A 20,472-nucleotide genomic window follows, 5' to 3' on the forward strand; every position below is an offset into this window, starting at 1 on the left:
TCCAGTTTATCCTTTCCCCCACCCCCATGCTTGAAGACGTCGAGTCCAACCAAGTGCAGAGGGTTAAAAGACCTCCAAAAATCAGTATCCCGCTCTGTATCTATTGGCTCGATCGTCAAACTCGGTTTAAGTGACTGTAATATTGAAATATTTACATAGCTATTTCTGTAAAAAAAAAAGAGAGAGAGAGAGAGAGAGAGATAGAGAGATATTCATTGAAATTTACGTCAAACACTTACCAACATGGAAAAACATTCATCGTAACTTATTTGTTTGGGCCTCTTTTTTGATAACCACTTCATGCATCTAGGGATCTTAACTGTGCCTTTTATTGGTACAGCCCATGTACTCGCCACCCATGGAGTTGTTTCGATCAACCACCATTGTAAAATGTGAAAGAATTATAATAAAAAAATTCAACTAAATAAAAAAAAAGTGTTTGTATATACAAATCAAGTGAGGATTGTACCTGAAACGCCCAAACAAATCCATAGAGGTCGACTTTCTTTCCAACCTGAGCATTCAACTTCCACCCGGTGGTAGCTAGACGAAAGTAATGTAGTCCCTAACTATATATGTACGTTCCCTAAGGGAATGACCTAAATGATTCTAAATCCTCCACCAAGCTCCAATGGAAATCTTCTACACTTGCCCACTCGTCGTGACCCATTAATAGCATGTTGACCACGGTAAAGTATCCCATCTTCAGCGCATCATCTTTATCCAGGTAAGGTTTCGTATCAAGTAGTTCCTTTATGTCCTCCACATAAACAACCTTTTTATGTGGGAATAAACGTGCCCATAAGCTACCACCCTTGGTAGGCCTCGCTTGCAAAATTTCTCCATCAATTAGGCCAAATCTAAGTCTAGTCATGAGGGTGAACTCCTAGTTCCCATATCGACATGCCACGCTGCTCAGCTCAAACCACATTTCATTGGGGCGAGTACCGGGAAATTTCACCTCCCTTAAAAGTACCTGAAGAATCAATTGTGGTGCAGTAGCTTAGGAGGAGTGGGGGATCTGCATGAAATGTCCTAGTAGGCCCTGAATGAAATCCTCCAACACACCATACTTCACAAGGGACTCACTAACTAGGGCAAGACTATTGATGCAACAGTGAGTAGTTGCTCGCGTACCGGGCGGTGGTACCCAGCTAGCATGGACATAAGTAAATGTCTGCTTCTTCTTCTGAACATCCATCTGTAAAAAAAAAAAAAAAAACAAACAAAAAATAATACAAAATTTGATAAATCAACGAGTTGACTATTGTCATCGGACTCTTCATGAATCAAACTATTCATCAACCCGATCGGACTATTGTCATCTGACTTTTCATGAATCATTTCCCGATCAATGGTTTAATGAGTTTCAGCCACAAATTCTAATGCTAAACCACTCCACTTTCACAACAACAACAATACAAGAGTATACAAGAGTTTAGAAATTAAATGAGAAATAAAAACAAAATAACTTCACTTAAAGGTCCGATCGGACTATTCATTACCCGATCAGACTATTGTCATTGGACTCTTGATGAATCATTTTCGATCCATGGTTTAATGAGTCTCAGCCACAAATTCTAATACTAAACCACACTTTAACAACAACAACAACGATACAAGAGTTTAGAAATTAAATGAGAAATAAAAAAAATCAACTCAAAAAAACAAATTCACTTAAAGTTCCGATTGGACTATTAATAAGCCCGATCGGACTATTATCATCCAACTCTTGATGAATCATTTCGGATCCATGGTTTAATGAGTTCTAGCCACAAATTATAATGCTAAACCACACTTTAACAACAACAACAACAATACAAGACTTTAGAAATTAAATGAGAAATAAAAACTCAACTCAAAAAAACAACTTCACCGATCGGACTATTGTCATCGGACTCTTGATGAAAATAATTGGAACTACTAATAATGAGTTTTTTTTTTTTTTAATTTCTCTTCTATTGATAATGATTCTTCTATCACTTAAAGGTCCGATCGGACTATTGATAAGCCCGATCGAACTATTATCAATAGAAGAATTATTTTTGATCGGACTGTCCATCTGGTTGATCGAACTATTCTGATCACTTTCAGATCTGAATGGTTTTGTTCGATTCATTTCGATATCTTGGGTTTCTCAAAAACACTCCAACCAAAACAACTTGAAGACAAGTCCGATCGGATTACATTTCTGTATTTTACATCCACAAATGCAAAAAACTACTTCAACAAAACTGAAATCTCATCCCACATTCAAAAGAAAAAATTGTATAAATTTTTTTTTACAAATTTAATGCAAAATAAAAAAAAGCGGACAAGTCCGATCAGACTCTTCTTCGGACGAAGATCAAAACGACTAAAGAGTCCCGATGATGAATAGTAAGCCACTTATGTTTCATCTCATTCCTCCACCTTGTTAAGAAATCTGTTCGTCGATGTCACTCCTCGATCTCGTCCTCTTCGTCCTTCGATTGCTTCCTTAAGGACATCACCGTTAGCCTCTGATTCCTCTTCACGTCGATCGACTATTCGGGCTCTTTCTCTTCCAAGGTTTGGTTTGAATGTTCTGATTCCCTGTGCATTTAACTGCGGTTAACCCATGTGATTTTTTTTTATTTTATTTTTGTTTTTACTTCAGTCAACGTGATTTTTATAAAGCCGCGTGGCGTGCCACCTGTGCCGCCTGAGAATTCGATTTAGAGAGCTGGCTAAAATTGCAACTAATTTCATAAAACTAGTATTTTTTGCCAAAATTAAAATGATTGGATATAATTGCAAAACCCGAAAACGTTTGATTTTTTGGTGCCAATTGCCCTTATGATAACTATTTTCTTATATTGATATCCAAATGTTGCTTTTCATTCATACATATTTATTCTATATTTGAAGGAAGTTTGTATTAACTTGCATAAAAATGTTTTATTCCATATAAGTTCTTTTTGAGTTGCTACAACTTTTTTTTTTTTTGTTATATATGAAAGATATATTTCAAAATTAGCCTTAAGGAAAAATATTTTCTAATATCTCAAAAATAATCAAAACATTCAATTCACCACCTCTTGGATGATATTTCATTCATGAAATTTAGAATTTCTATTCTTTATTTTGTATACATATCGTATTGATTGTTTTATATGTGTACACATTATGGAATACAATTTGTCATTATATTATGAGAATCTTGAGGTTTGGTGTTGCCTTAAGTAGGATTGTTATGTCAACAATTTCATATATCTTTTTATAACACCTTTATGATACTTACTTTACGAAGGCATAATGGCTTATTGTTGAAGCTTAGAGATTCCACTAATTTTTTGTTGAAAACATTTTGATAAAGGAATCTGATCTCTTTAGATAATTGTTTGAAGCATTTTTTATAAAGAAATTTGAGGACCAACCATTAAATAACAATGTTTATAGGATCACATTTGGAGTGTTATTTCATTGCCAGACTACCTTATCTAGATCTATATATGTTGATAAAATGGTTAACATTTGCAACAATAGATAAATTTATATTTATCAACGATGTAGTGACATTTATATTTCTCGTGTTGACAATTTTATTGGATGGGATCATAATTAATAAAGGTGTCATCTTTGAACTCTGGTTTTTATTCTCAAACGGTGGCTACATTAAAAGTTTTTTTAATTAACTTTATATATATATATATATATTTAAAGATATATAAAAGTAAACTACAATTAATATTGTCAAGTGGGAGAACATAGGAAATTTTCTTATTGTGAGCTAACATCAATTGTACATTTTTTTTTTAGTTCTTAATAAATTGGAGTCCTATGAGATAAATGTGTTGAGTTTATATTATTTGTAATTTTTTGGTAATAGGTCAAATTACCTATTTTATGCAAATAAGGGCTGGCACTCGTGTGGGTTTTGAAGTTTATAATATTGGACTTCAAAGGGTGGCCTGATATAATAATTGTTGTGTAATGAACTAGATCCTCTCAATTTCCCAAACATCTCTTGAGTTCTACCCATTAAGGACTGTCGTGAGGAGAAAAAGAAAGATTAGTTTGGACAATTTTCTTTAGTAGTGAAGATTTGTGATTTACTTTCATCTTATTTTTTATCATAAATCAAATAGATACAAATCTAAAATCTTAAAGTGTTCTATATTTGTGCGTGATTTTATATATTGATTCAACAAAGAAGTCAACAAATCTTGTATCCTAAATTTTTCACAAACCTTGTTGTTCCTTTAAGGTGATTCAACCTGATTTAGATATGTAATAGAAAAATGCTATTGGTACACGTGTGTGTATATTTTGGACTACACAAAAGTATATTAATGATAAAAAAGTCTCTCATGAAACGCGTGAGGCGTATGAAGACGAGGGATATTTTGATCATAATACCCTTTTATGTAATCTAAGATGTACAAAAATGATGTACATCTAGCATGATTATTTAAAAATTCATTTAAAATGTTAGATTAAAGAGGATAAGAAGCTTTTTTTCGAAACTAAAATTTATTTTTAAGCTTAGACATGAAAAAAGTGAAGCTTTAATTTTTATGCGGTCCGATAAATTGGCTCAACTTGGGATGAATATTGTAAATAAGAAAAATAAGCATCAATTAAGTATTGGCAAGGTAAGGAATACATAGGACCTCCAATAATACTTGGATATATTAAATAAACAAATATTATTTTATTTTAGACCAAGTATTATAAGAAGAAAAAAAAGGTCTATTAAGCCTGCTCTCAGATAAAATTTTGATTAAATACCCTGATGTCCTTTGTATTTCTTGATCTTGAATCCGTTTTATTAGTAGTTACCCAATAGTTAAGGCATTACCCAACGAATACAAGGAAAGAAAGAAAAGATTATAAGTAGAATAAATTTTGAAACACTTATAGGTCATACCATTAGAGTCTCCTTTCAATTTATAGGTCATACTATTAGAGTCTCCTTTTAATTTATAGGTCTTATCCCAAACACTTAAACGGCTTTGTGATTATCATTTTTCATAATTACATCTTCGCGTCAAGAGATAATCTTTTATCATTATTTCATAATAAAGATCCTAAAATATTTAGGATTAAACTTTTTTTATTTTTTCACTTTGTTATGATCTGTAAATACCTCCACCGTGTAAACACACCAACTGACATACATATATTGATGGCTCATTATTTAAATGTACAAGCCACAAACATACACTAAAGTATACATAAAAGAGGAAACCAGAGCTTCAAAGCCTCAAAAACTAAATAGCAAGCCAACTCTTATTGTAAATAGCAAATATGTAGGATTGAACTGCCATGGATTCAGAGCACAGACTCAGTGAGCTTCTTTGCAACACACATCTCCATCACAAATCCATCCTTCTTTGGGTTTCTCTCCCGCCGCCTCTTCGTTGTCAGAGTTGGTTCCCTTCTCTTCTTCCGTAGCCTCAAGCTGTGCCTCGAGCTCCTTCAAGCGTTCCTCGCTAAAGGGATACGCATCGGCTCCATGACGCATGACAAGTTCTCTGGCTTCAGTTGTCACAGTCCGGCCAGATGGCCCAAGTGCAACAACCATAGGGATGCCCTGAACTTTAAAAGTGCGCGACAGAGACGATTTCCTCTCATCTCCAAAGGGGAGTGCCAGCCATGGCATTTTAGAAAAGAATTCCTCGAATGAGTTTTGGTCCCTGTCACTGGAGATGAAAATCACCTCAAATGCATCATCTTTAGCCTTAATTTGGTGATAGGCTTCGACGAGTTTTGGCATGAAAGCACGGCATGGGGGACACCAATGTGCTGAAAAGTAGAGGAGGATGGTTTTACCAACAAGATCAGAAATTGGAACCTGAAAAGAGAGAGGCTTGTTAGTGATCTCCACAATGTGAGAAAAAGTGAGCAGGCAGGCTCAACATAAGTCGTGGGGTATTAAAACTCTTGGCAAACTAACCTTGACTCCATCTTTTCCAATTACAAAATCAAGGCCTCCTGAAACCAGAATTGACTCCAAAGTTTGTGCTTCCCGCTTCGCCTTTTCCATCTCCTCAAGCTCAGCAAACTTTTCTGGCGTAAAAGGGTATGCTTGAACGCCATGTTCTCCAATGGTCTCAACAACATCCGATTGAAGAGTCTTCCCATCTGGGCCGATAATGACCAGTGAGGGTATAGTTGAAAGATCAAAGTACCGAGCCAGCTTCCCACAGCTCTTGTCCTTGAAAGGCAGAGAAAACCAGGGCATTCTCCCAAAGGCTTGCTTGAAGGAGTCTTCATCATCATCAAGGGGTATCATCACAACCTCAAAGTTCTCCCCCTTTGCCTTCAATTTCTCATAAACTTCAATCAGTTTAGTATTAAACTGAAGGCATGGACGATATGAAGACGCTGAAAAATAAAGGCCTACAGTCTTCCCCTCAAGCTCAGAGACGGGCACCTAAACAGAACACACACAGAATATTTTGATATCACAAAATAATAATAACTTTTAAGAATTATATAATAACAAATAGAAGGAACTGAACTGTGAGTGTTTTCAAAGTATTTTGACCTAAGCAATTGAACCTTACCTTCTTGTCATCCGCTGAGATCACAAAATCACGAGAACGGGAAACTAGAACAGATTTAAGGGATTGTTCCCTCCTAGCGGCTTCCTCCTCTTCTTTAATTTCTTTGATCTTTTCTGAGGAAAAAGGATAAGCATCAACTCCATAATCCTGAATTATCTGAACTCCTTCGTCAGTCGAAGCCTTCCCATTTTCATCAAGGATCACGAGGTGAGGTATCCCCATCACCTTAAACAACCCATCCAGGTTGTCACGTGTGTCTGAATCAGAAAAGGGGATAGCAAGCCACGGCATCTTGGCAAAATACCCCTGGAATGATTCTTCATCTTCATCCCCCGAGACAAAAACAATCTCAAAATCGCCATAATGTGACAGTTCAGTGTAAACATCCACTAGATTGGGGGTGAAGCGTCGGCACGGACCACACCAGGATGCTGAAAAATATAGCCCAACCTTCTTCCCCTTCAGACTCTCAATTTTGACCTGCAAGATTCAAAATTTAGCACATTTTCAGAAACAGATATAACTACTGCTCAAACAAGGGAAATTTACAGAAGCAAATGAAAGTTTCATCCACATCGAGAACAAACATTGAAATTGATGGCTCAGACGCTACAAGTATCAAATTTCTCCAGCGAACCTATTAATTCCAACACTCAGCTCATAAATATCATAAACACACTGACAAATTCCGGAAAAAGGTCCAAAAGAAGATGGTTGTTTAAACTGCCAGAAACCTAGGAATCGGAGGAAAGAAAAAAGGAAAGGAAAGAAGAGATTTGACCTGATCGCCATTGTTGCGAATTAGGAAATCCCTATCGGGAGAAGAGAGGACGGATTGAAGATCGTGGGTTTCGAATCCCTCGTTGTGGGGGGCATCAGCTTGGCCATGTTCGTGCTCCATTTTCTCTCGCTTTTAGTTGGAATCAGACGAGGCAGAGGATTGTGAGTGAGGGCGAGAGAGCTTCGAAGCCAGTGCATATTTAAATCCGCCGTTTGTTCTAGATTTTTCTTCTAGGTTCGTGGGCAACAAAAGGAATCCAAGTCCGCGTAAGGGCAACCGGGGAGGGGACCACTCCTCCGGAACGACAAGTCCAAGTCTGTTCAATCACCGTGCTGAAGAGTAGAAACTCTCTCACTCATCACTTGTCTTTGCTTCTCTATAACGTAAATAATAATAATAATAATAATAATTTTCTATAAGTTTGGTGCGTCATAACTAATAAGCATATGGTTCTAGATTCTTCTTTAAAATGAATGTCACTAGAAATTTAGGATTGGTGTTTTTTTTTTCCCTACAAACTAACTTTCCAAGGCCAAGCAAATGCCACTAGATTTTTTTTTTTTTTTTAATTCCTATATATTGAATTGAACTAGGAACTGTAGAGGGTTAATTGTCAAATCATGGTCTATAGGTGAAAGGGGGGTTGTTTGGCTTTTTGTTAGGTCTTTTTTGGCATTATTACGTTATATATTTTCCTGTAATTATTGTGTTATGATAATAATATTGGTAAAAATAATATTTAGTAAAAATAGTATTTGGTAACTAAATTTAATATTGTGTTTATTATTTTTAAAAGTAAGTAATAAGTCTCTTTTTAATTAGAGATGGATCCAAAAATTTTATATAATAGGGACAGAATTTATAATTTAAAATTAGCATATATAGAATTTATAAATTGTAAAACTTCACTTAATATAAAAATAAATATTTTTTATGATGTATTATTATGAAATAAGGGTAAACAAATACAGTAACCAACTTTTTCTTAGCTGATTCAAATTAAATAAAAAATATAATAAATGAGAGTAGACAAGTATTTCATAACCAATTTTTTCATGTCATATCCTTATTCTATTTTAAGTTTAATTTATAGCATTAGCAATTAATGTTATGAATTCCACTATTTTTCATGTATAATTTTAGGAGTATTTGATATTTTACTCTTGTGTTTGGTTTTGATGATGATAAAACTTAAAATCAATTTTAATACGTATCTCTCTCTCCCTATTTGTCATAAATAAAAAAGATTTATTTTGAAAAATAAAAACTTAATACTCCTCCATAAATAAATAAATTTTGAGATAATGGTTACAAGCAATTTTATATTCAAAAACTCTCTCTTAAACTGATATAATTAGACAACAAGTCATTCATTAGATGTAATCATTCATTAGATATGTGAGAGTGAACTACAATTGGAAATAATGTAGAATTTCAAATAAAGAAGTTAAAAGAATAACTCCCCCTTAAACCAACATAAAAAATTAAGTTAGAGGCAAACGTGCCTTAAGCTCTCCCCTAAGATGACATAATCACAAATGCTAGAAAATCAAGAATTAATAAACACATAATCCGTTCATTTAACCAAAGAAACTTATATGCTAAATGAAGAGTAATATATAATATTTCTTAAGATTAAAGAATTCCCCCTTAACATGACATGAAAAAATGAGTCTTGAAAAAATGATTCATTTTACTTTATATTAATTACTATAAATATAGAAAATTCATTCAAAAAATCAACCATAATTAATGTACTTATTTCACATATATTCAAAAGATAAATGTTCAACATACAAAACCAAACAAGTTATGACAAATTTCATGCAAAAAACATTAAGGATAGGCTTTAAGAACATACATTTATCTTTTGATAATCATAGCCATACTTGTAATCACAAAACAAGAGCAAAATATACCATTTTGCATTTAAACATTCTTTAACTTCCGTAACCATCAAAATAAAAGGATAAATATATAGATCCAATATCATATGAGTCTAAGTGCCAAAGAGGTTAGGAATAAGATGAGTGTTTATCTCAAATGATTGACCACATAATTTGGTCCTTTAAATTTTAAAGTCAACTCACAATTTCTTACTCAAGCAATACAAGAGTAAATACCAATTAGCCCAATAAGCATACATGTATGTCCATTATTGCCAAAAAGTAAAACAAATTATGTTTGATTTTTGACTGTATAGAGTATAAATCACAAAATTATATATATATATATATCTTAAAAAGATATAAGATTTTACGTATTGCATACAATTTAAAGATTAATCATTAAGAAACTTGGAAGATGGATTGAAACTCTATGAACATTTCCTAGATTTTCTACTTTGGAACCTATGAGTTAGATAAGGAGTATGCCATATGGAAGACATTTTGTGTTTGTAGTAAATGCTCGCATCATTTCACAAAATTAGCATAATTGTAGATAGATAACAATTAAAGGCGTTAGGGGCAATTTCAATATAAAGATCTAATGGCATCTTCATAAATGATTCTATGGAGTGTAAGAAAACGCTTCCAACCAATATTTTATGGATTAATTGTATATGAAAAATCTATAGAGTTAAGATAATCAAATGTAAGAACTCTTCCTAATCAATGTTTTAACCACATAATATATCAAGATGTAATCATCCCTAGTTCACTTATCTTAGGATTGAATTGAAATCTAACACATAAACAAACACTAAACATGATATCAAGCCTACTGATTGTTAAATAGAGCAATAAACCAATCATACTTTTATATAATTTGTTATTCATAACTTGACTTATCTCATCTTTGTCTAGGTATGATAAACTACTCATAAGAGTGGCTAATGGTTTGATTTTATGAATATTTGAATCTCTTTAGAAGGTTTTTTATGTATTTTTGTTGAGATACAAAAATTCTTTCATCTTCTTAATTTGTAATTCTAGGAAATATTTCAATTCTCCTATCATATTCATTTCAAATTCTCTTTGCATAAGATTTGCAAATTGATCACATAAGAATTTGTTTATGGATCCAAATATGATATCATCTATATAGATTTGAAAAAATAATATATCTTTGCCATGATTTCTTATAAATAGGGTTGTATTTATTTATTCTCTTTTGAATCATTTATCTAAGAGAAATTTGCTAAGTCTTTCATACTATGCCCTAGGGGCTTATTTTAGACCATATAAAGCTTTAGTAAGTTTGAGCGCATGATCTTCATACTTATGATTTTCAAAGCCAGGGGGTTATTCTACATAAACTTCATCATTAATGTGTTCATTTAAGAATGCACTTTTGACATCCATTTGATATATTGGAAATTTTTGTGGCATGCAAATGCTAACAACATTCTTATGGTTTCCAATCTTGTTATGGGGGCATAGATTTCATTATAATCTATCCCATTTTCTTGACTATACCCTTGAGATACTAATTTAGTTTTGTTTCTAATAACAATTCCACTATCATCTATTTTGTTCCTAAACACCCATATGATTGGGTGATCTTTAGGTCTTGGAACTAATTGGCACATTTCATTTCTTTCAAATTGATTTAGCTATTCTTGTATGGCAATGATTCAACTTTCATCATTTAAGGCTCCCTTAATGTTTTTAGGATCTACTTAAGATAAGAAGGCAACAATTGACACTTATTTCTAAGAGATAATCATGTTCTAATTTTTCTAGAAAGATCTTTTATGATTTCATTTTTCTACATATTTTCTTTCTCTTGGAGAGAATGATTCTTTTTCTTCTTGAGATACATTTTATTTATTTGAAATATCATCACTTAATGATTGTTTATCTTGATGATCTAATGATAGTTTTTCAAGATTTTTTGCTTAATTCATTTTCACAATCTTCTTTAGGCTATGGAACTTCAATACTCTTATCATCAACTACAACTTGAATTTATTCTTCTACTACAAGAGTTAAACACTTTTTATTCTTTACCTTGAGTGAAATATCCTAAGAAAATTCCTTACTCTTACCATTAATTTTGCCTAGAGTGTCTTTACCATTATTAAGGATAAAACATGTACTACTAAAAACATGAAAATATGGAATATTTGGTTTCCATCTTTTATATAACTCATAGGGGTTTTCTTTAAGATAGGCTTTATGGAATCCCTATTCAACATGTAGCATAAGGTGTTAATGGCTTAGACTAAATGATTTTTGTCATATAGCACAATTATATCCATTTCTTCTAAAGATCTATTTTTCTTTTGAACTACCCCTTTTTGTTGAGATATTCTAGCACTAAAAAAATTATGATCAATATCATTTTCCTCATAATAGTGCTTGAACTGTTCATTTCAAAATCTCCCTGTGATTACTTCTATTTTTTTGAAAATGGATATACCTTTGTCTTTTTGAACTCTTTTACAAGATATTTCAAATAAGCTCAATGTTTCACTTTTAGATGCAAGAAATATTATCAAGTGAACCTAAAGTAGTCATCTATAATGACAAGAGTTTAATGTTTTTCATCTAGGTTTTGGATTCTCATAGGTCCAAAAAGATCTAAATGAACTAAGATTAGAGACCTAAAGGTTGTGACTCTATTGTTAGGCTTAAATGATATACTTATTTGTTTGTCTTTCATACATACATCACAAATGTGACCTCTTTCATATTTGACATTAGTCAATCCTCTAATAAGATCATGTTTGTACAATTCATTAATGACAATTATACTACTATATATGCCTTAACCAATTATTCCATAGCCAAGAATTTTGACCAATAGATGATACTTGTAACAACTCGTCAGAGGGCTTATGTAACATCCCACTTCCACGGGCATGTTATAACTTAGAAAATTTTGACTATATATTTTTTTTTATAAGTCATCATGATATAATTTCAAAATTTTCCTACTACCTGCCTATCATTAGCTTACTTACTCTGTATATGCTAGGCTGGTAATCATCAATAGCAGAAACAAGAATCGAACCTCAACATACCTCAAACATTAATAATATTAGATGATCGCCTCAACAAAATTAGTACACAAGATTATTCGATAGTAGTACTTAAGTCCTTCAACATAACATGAAATATGACATAAGTTTTTTTTTTTTTTTCCAAACATAACTTGAAAACATAACATATCATAACTTAAAGCATAACATAGCACGACTGATACATGATCGGGTCCTTATACAGGAACTAAATGCAAAAATTAACTTTGTAATGCCTTGCATCTTTACAATTCTTCCGCTTCTATGTCTTTGCTGCAAACCTCATCTGGAATGTTTGAATGTTCCAGGGCCAAGGCTCACATTAGATGATGAATCATCTAAGTAAGAGTACATCATAATGCATATGTATGAATGCAATGCACATAACATCATAACTCTCATGTTTGGATCGACTGCACTTTAAGATTACTCTCCATTTTTACAGTCTCCCTACCAGACTAGGGTGTATGGGTGCACTCTTGGCAAAAGCAACGACGTCAGTACCTAATTCCAAACCCATACAATGTATGATCGTGAATCTCATCATGCTCATATGCATATATACTTTGTCATCAATACATGTAAATGCAATCCATATGACATGTTCACATCAAGACATGACAACATGATGAAAATATTTACATAAAATCAGATTTGGGTGGAACCACTTACAAGCCATTTCCATAAACTAAATTCAGTTGAATAGTACCACTTACCTTGCAAAAAGATAATTTTACCCCTAGCGTAATTTTGCCTCAAAATTCACGTCTGACTTCCAATTGAATTCAATTATGAACCTTGGCATACCCTGGGCATCATAATTATTTAAGAAAATCAGATTTCTAATTTTCTCTAATTTTCTCAATTTCTCCCATTTCCTCTTATTATTTCCTCAAGATTATGAAATAAATACTTCCTCATAAAAGTTTCTCAATTTTTCTTCTCAATAATTCCTAAAGTAATATTCCTAAGCCCCATAAATTTCCTCATAATTTTCAAAATTCATGTTCTATTTATTTCTTATTTTCTCTTTGATTTTTAAGCATCTATTGTCTCAAAAAATCCATAATAAATACCAATCATACATTTCTCTTCCAATTTCATCATCAAAAATTCTAAAATATCATTATCATATTTCTAAAATTTTTGAAGATAACTCACCTTGCCGCGGAGTGATTCGATATTCTTCAATACTGCGATGAAATCTCGATTTGCGTATCCAACGCCTTCTGCCACAAATTTTCACACAAACTACTAAACCCAGCCTATAAGATTTTTCTAAAAAAAAAAATTTGGTATTTTTCTCTCTCTATTTTTTTTTTCTTTCTCTTTTCCAAATCTCTCTCTCACTTTCAAATCTTTCTTTCTTATAACCTTTCTCTTTCTAATCTAAGTCCTGAAACCTTTCAAGTTTTCTCTATTTATAGAAGGTTGAGTTAAGCTTAGCATAATTGTAGTGACCCACTATCTTTAATTATTTTTTCATATTTCTTAATTATTTTTCACTAAATCTCACTCATAATCTTTAATTATTTATCCACACCCTACTTTGACTCCCAGATTTCTCAATTATTTCATCCATTATCTTTGATTATTTGTCCACACCTTACTCTGTCTTCCATATTTCTCAATTATTTCACCCATCATCTTTAATTATTTTGTCATCTTTCTTAATTATTTTTCACTAAATATCACTCATAATCTTTAATTATTTGTCCACACCCTACTTTGTCTCCCACATTTCTCAATTATTTCACCCATTATTTTTTATTATTTGTCCACACCCTACTTTGTCTCCTACATTTCTCAATTATTTCACCCATCATCTTTAATTATTTTGTCACTTTAATTATTCTCCCCTAAATCTTCTTTTGAATACATTATTCTTTCATTTAGTTCATTAATTTTAAACCCACTTTCTTAGCCTACTAACTTTAAGCCCATTTGCTTAACCTTTCCTTTTTTTTTTTTTTTTAATTTAACCCACTAACTCTTAGCCCATTTTACTTAGCCTTTCATTTTTCAACTTAGCCCACTATCTCTAAACCCATTAGTTTTTTTCAATTATAATCTCTGATGGATGCCAAAAATATTTTAAATACAAAAAATTAATTATTATTATTCTCAAAATATTAGGATATTACAGCTTAGAATTTATTTAGTGTTAATTAATTATTTAATTTAATTATAGTTTAAGATTTTTGCCAACTAAATGTTTAATGTGGCAATTTAGAGAATTTTTAATTGAGAAATAACATTTAATTCTTTTTAAATTGTGGGAATTAAAAGTAGGGACATGTTGGTCTTTTAAAGAGTTCCTATTAGAACATAAATAATTAATGAGAGTTAATATGATTAAGGGATTAAATGATCCATACGAGAGGATGATTTGGATTGGAAGTCTCCAAATTGAATTAGGAGAAAGAGTCCAAGTTGTAAAGGTTGGCCACTCCTATCATTTTCCTCTTGCTTTCTCTCTCTCTCTCATACCTTTTTTCTATCTTGCTGCTTCTTCCTTCTCCATAGCTGCTGCCATTTCCTTGTTCTTACTCTAAGAGGTTCGCTTGTGCAGCTACCATTCTTCTTTCTCCCATTTAGATTGATTGTGAGACAACTAAGGTGCAACCAGGAGGGAATCACAGCAGAGCTTCGGGTCACCTTCATTGAAAGGGTCGTAGCATGGCTCCATTTGAGGGTTCCAAAGGCATCTCAGGAGTGGACCGACTAAGTCCTTCACATCTAAGGAGGTGGGCTAGTCACCCATTGTTGCAGCTGGTTCATGGGAGTTGATCGGGTCAAATTAAAAGCAAAGTAGGAGAAGCATCTTTCTAGGCAACTGACACCAACCTTTATCAGAAAGGTATATCGATAAAACCCTCTATGGCATGATTTTATCTTTTGTTACATGTAGATGATATATATCAAGTCTTGCAAGGTATTTTTAGTCTGTTGTTTATTTGTTTTATGTTTCTAATGTGTCGAGTTTCTTTTATTAAAATGTTTTTTTGCATAAAACCCTTGTTTTGATCTACCTTTAGTTAGTGTTTGTGCTAGTTTTTTAGGTCGCCTTTCAGTCTCTCATCCCTGGGACCTCGGAGGGTTTAGGTGAAAATGATGCATCTGGGAGGAAACACTTACCTGGATAGAAACAATGTGCCCGAGAGGAATTGCCTACCTGGGAAGAAACAAGGCTCCTGTGAAGAAACAACGTGCCTGGGTGGAAATGCTTACCAGGGGAAAAACAATGAGCCTGAATAAAATGCCTACCTAGGAAAAAATGTTCCTAGGAGGAAATGTCTACTTGAGAAGGAACAACGTGCCCGAGAGGAAATGCCTACTCATGAAGAAGCAACATATCCGAGAGGAAATGCCTACCTGAAAAGAAACAACATACCCGAAAGGAAATAGTGACCTAGGAAGAAACAATGTATTCGGGGGAAAATGCCTACCCAAAAAGAAATGCCCATCCGAGAAGAACAATTTCCCAAGAAGATTGCCTAATTTGCTCCCCGGTGGAAAATTTTATATCCCCCCTGTAACGCCCCACTTTTCCCGAGCATTAAATAACTTAGGAATTTCGGGAATCTTTTTTTTTTTTCAATATAAACCATTTCCTGATAATCCCGTTTTACCTTCCCAACATACTAAACAAGAATCAATAAGCTAAGACAAGTAATTATCATAAATGCGGAAGCTTAAAATTGAAATCTGATATGGTACATAATCAATTCATTTTATAACAATATAAGAATCTGTACTATCGTATCATTAAATATTTAAATACATGGAGACTTATCATCAAGAGATAACAACTGAGCACCTCAGATACAAACTAATGATGCCTCAAAAATACATTGCCATTTCTCATGTCACCTGATACATATCCGAATCATCCTGAAAAAACAAAAATACCAGATCAACCTGTTGAATTATCGAACACGTCACCCTGTGCTGCCATACCTCAATCACGTTCTTGCCTAAGCTATAAGTCCTAACTGGAACGTTTGAATGTTCCAGGAGCATAACCTGATTAGAAAATGAATCTTCTAGTGAGGGTTTAAAAACATGATACCTGAATGCATGATGCAAATACATGAACAAACATTGCCCTAGTGTAACTTCTCAGCCCCAGCCCGGCATGGAACCCTATGTAGAATCCCAAACCTCTGTAGGATAAGCCTAACTTTGTTCCATCAATATCCCTTGGAGAATTATGGCTACACTCTTAGGGTGACATCCCAATCCTATGCACGAGTTTCAATAATAATATTGTGTCATGCATACATCACGACTTTCCATGCAACAATATATGAACAAATATGACAAAAATGATCATAACATACATAAATATCATGCATAGAAAGGTAATCATATCGTGTATGGGTTATAGGGACAAAACCACTCACCTTAGCATGAAGTTCGATCCACCTCGAAAAATGTGCATCACCTCGATATGTGTGCCTAACCTCAATTTCCATTCCAACTCTCGAAAGTTGCACCAATCACTTTTCATCGAGCATATAAATCATAAAAAGCATATTTAATCACTAAATATCTCAATATTCTAATTTATTTCATTTTTCCTTCATTTTCTTCTATTTTTCCTTCTAAAAATCCCAATAAATACTCTTGAGACTATTTTATCAAATTTTTTTCCACAACAATTCTTAATATCCAATGAACTTAAAAGGAAAATTACTGAACTTACCCGGATGTTGCGTTTTCACGCAAAAACGAGGCTATTTGGTGCTAAAACCGAGACACCAGAAAGGCCAACTTCAAAACTAGTTGCACACACACATAGAACATAATTTTCTAGGATTTTGGAATTCTTTTCAAATTTTTTTGGCCAGCCATGTGCCTCCACGCGTCGCGAGTGGGAGAAAGAGTGAGACTAGGGTGTGAGCTTCACATGCCGGTCATCTTCTCTGGCGTCGGTACACCGGCGATGCAGAACTCCAATGCCATCTTGCTTTTCTCCTTCAATCGATCAGCATGCCACCATTTTTGGCTTGAAAGGATGCTCGGAAGAGGTCCAACCGGAGGCTTGAAGCCTCGGCTAAGCGGACGACCTAGGTTTCCGGCGAGCTTCAATTTTCCCGTCAAATCGCCACCAAAATGCTTGAAACTCTCTAGGAATGATCTTTAGCTCATGGGCAACAAAAGCCCTATGCTTTGAAGTCCCAATTCGTTCGTTCTCACCCTTGATTTGAAGCTTTCATTTCTGAAAATTCTTAGCCATTCAAGCTCTTATTTATAGACGAATCTAAAACTCAAAATGCCTTTGGCCACTCAACCCAAGCCCTTAGGCGCTTAACCCTACCCTAGATTGACCTAAACGCAACCTTCCCCGACCAAAAAAAGCGATTTGCAGGCACTTGATTAACCGACCAACTTTCGGTCGGATTTCTTTAATTTTTGGCCACCCTCGTGGCTTTTGTCAACCCATCCTTTTACCAAAAGTGTTCCCCGACCATCCCTCGTGCAAACCTAGTGCTCCAAATGGCTGATCAATGACCGCCAGTGGGTTGGTCGGATTCCCTTTGGCAAAGTTCCAATTTTGCACTTTTGCCCCTCAATTTTTGGCTTTTACCTTTTTGGCCCTTTTTACTTAACCCCTAAACTTTCCAATATTGCATTTAAGGTCCTCAAGTCCTAAGACATCCATTTGACCCCCGAAGATTCCAAAAAAATATCATTTCGGCCTTCCTCTAGTAATTTCAAAAATCTACACTTAGGCTCGAATATTCGTTTTGGCCCTAAACCCTTTCGTTTCTTCTTGAAACCATTGAAGGGTTGTTCCTTATGAAAAACTGTAGCCCTCTCAAACTTTCGTTGACTTCCCAGAAGTCTTCTATAAAGATTCGATTTTGCAGCCTAAATGGCAGCTGCATTTTAGATGTACCAAAAATCGTTCCTGATCCGATTTCTTTTGATACCATAAATCATGCCTCAAGATGCTCATTAATGCCACATCATTTTTCTTTGGCATATCGGTTTTAGGGTACTCCCTGTAATCAATTTGATCAATTTTTTGGGCTATTTAGATATCAATCTTCCCCGAAATTCCATTTTTCTAATAAAACACTTATCCTCAAATAATCTCAATTTCTTGGGTATTACATTCACCCATCCTTAAAGAAATTTCGTCCTCAAAATTTTCATCTGACCATTCAGGTAGCTAAGACATAACATAGCTCATTACTTGAACACCTCAAATCAAATATCTATTTGATCCTTGACAAACACCTCTGTTTGCATTCCTTACACGTCTAATGCTTACAAGCATACCGTGTCATTTACATAATTTCATGTTGTGTCTCTTCAGAGACAACCACACATCTTCCAACATCTTAGGCACGTACATCCTACCCCGAAACTTTTGAGAATGCCATTTCGCATAACAAAAATCAGAACCCTTGGGCTGGCCACGACCATCAATCTATAGACAAATTCATTTGTCAATCACACATGCCTTTCGTATCTTGTTCACCAGATCCAGCTAAACTATCAGGCTAGCGATAAAAACAGACGATCCCTTCGGCACTATACTTATAGTTAGCAGGCCAACAAGCTTCCAACATCTGACACTCATAGCTATCCATCCAGGTCATGCATCAGGCACCTCTTTGCCATGCCCCGGGTGATACGAAGTAGTGCGGTCGTAGTCTTCTAGGAACTCTATCCACTGTCTACCTCTTGTTTATCCCTTTTTGCGAGAATCTATACCTTAGGTTCGTGAGCACATCAAATGTCCCACTATTTCAGTAGTGTCTCCATAACCTTAAGAGCACATATCCTAGCTGCTAGCTCCAAGTCATATATCGGGTAGTTCTTTTTGTGCCTTGGTGTAATCCACACGCAATCATTCGGTCATGTTGCACAACATGCAACTTGATCCTTTGAGCTATCACAAGATCTTACTGCATCTGGTAGATCATTCTCATTAGACTCTTCTCACGAGTCCTATTATAGGCACAACTATTCCGAAGTATCCCATCACGACCTTCTGACAACAGCTTGTCAAAACATCTTATTTTGAAACATCTTAGCATTCTATTTCGAAACCTGATTCGCAAAAATTTTATCTCGAGCCCTACGTTGCTCCCTGTTTCGAAACATAGAGTCCAAACTATAAATACCTGAAAAACCCTAAACTCGACTTTCGTGTGTCCAGATAATTTTTTTCTTTTTGCCAAAATTTTTGAAATAATGAAACACGTTTTTCCATAAAAATTTTACCTATTTTTTTTCTTTTTCTTTTTCTTTTCTTCCTTTCTTCTTCTTCCTTCTTTTACAGACCCTGCGCACAAACAGCTACTGCCCGTCGTTGCCTTTCAGCGTCGCCACCACTTCTGACGGCCACTACCACCCCTTTGCAACTGCCCCCAGCGCCTACTCTGCTATTGACAGCGAGCCACGGCCTGGCTTCCCCGCGCTCCAGCCGCTGATCACCATCTCCTCCCAGTTATCATCGCCGGCTCAATCAACCCTCGCATCGGCCAGATCTGGCCATGCCGCTGCCGCTGCCTGCTCCCTTGCGCAGCCACCGGCCACCGCCTGGCTTCCTCAGCCACCATCGCGATCATCGTCGCCTCCGCCGGCCATCAAAGCTGCTGTCAGCTGTTGTCGGATTTGAAGCCAGATCTGGGTCGATCTGACCCGACCCTACCCGACCCGATTCAGGTTTGACCCATCCTTGATTCGACCCATTAGATCTAACCCATATTTGTTTTGACCCATCCAATTAGATCTGACTTATATCTTATTCGCTTAGATTTAGCCAGATCCAGATCTATCATGCGAGCCCAGTCTCGTTGTGGGGCCTACATAGTCTTAAATAGAGGATGCAGTCCATAGTGCATCTTTGCCCCTTACTTCCGTCGTGAGGATGGTACTACTCGTTTTGCCACCATCTGTGATATTTTTAGTGTCAGAAATGCCGTCAACCTCATAGCTCCGCTTCCGGTAAGTGACCGATTTTGGGCTGCTGATACACTCTTCTTTGAAGCTCCAGGCCCAGCTTCAGGACCCCATCTATACTTATGCATCCCACATTCTCACCCTTAAATAGTAGGTTAGTGATCTGCAAGCTTATCGAACTCATTTGTAGGATTTACTCTCTGCAACCAATCCTACACCCTCCCAACCTATTCCTCAACCTGATCCAAACCCAAACTAGAGCTCCGATC

At 34.9% G+C, this 20,472-nt stretch overlaps 1 protein-coding gene across 1 annotated transcript; it reads right to left on the reverse strand.

Annotated features, from left to right (window-relative positions):
- Window positions 1-5,120: 5,120 nt before the first annotated feature.
- On the reverse strand, window positions 5,121-7,503 carry LOC127809910 (probable nucleoredoxin 1). Its single transcript, XM_052349085.1, has 4 exons — window positions 7,315-7,503; window positions 6,534-7,013; window positions 5,921-6,400; window positions 5,121-5,818 (listed from the first exon to the last, which is right to left on the reverse strand). The coding sequence occupies exons 1-4, from the start codon at window positions 7,432-7,434 to the stop codon at window positions 5,309-5,311; spliced, it is 1,590 nt and encodes a 529-aa protein (XP_052205045.1). The 5' UTR covers window positions 7,435-7,503; the 3' UTR covers window positions 5,121-5,308.
- Window positions 7,504-20,472: the final 12,969 nt, after the last annotated feature.

This window comes from Diospyros lotus, chromosome 9 (assembly GCF_014633365.1).
Source record: "Diospyros lotus cultivar Yz01 chromosome 9, ASM1463336v1, whole genome shotgun sequence".
NCBI lineage: Eukaryota > Viridiplantae > Streptophyta > Magnoliopsida > Ericales > Ebenaceae > Diospyros > Diospyros lotus.

Bases quoted from the DNA above. Each gene is read 5' to 3' on its own strand.
- LOC127809910 (XM_052349085.1), bottom strand. From the start codon at position 7,434: ATGGAGCACGAACATGGCCAAGCTGATGCCCCCCACAACGAGGGATTC. The intron at 7,014-7,314 runs GTCAAATCTCTT...TGAATCTTGCAG, and splicing joins TTCGCAACAATGGCGATCAG to GTCAAAATTGAGAGTCTGAA. The intron at 6,401-6,533 runs GTAAGGTTCAAT...TGTTCTGTTTAG, and splicing joins TCTCAGCGGATGACAAGAAG to GTGCCCGTCTCTGAGCTTGA.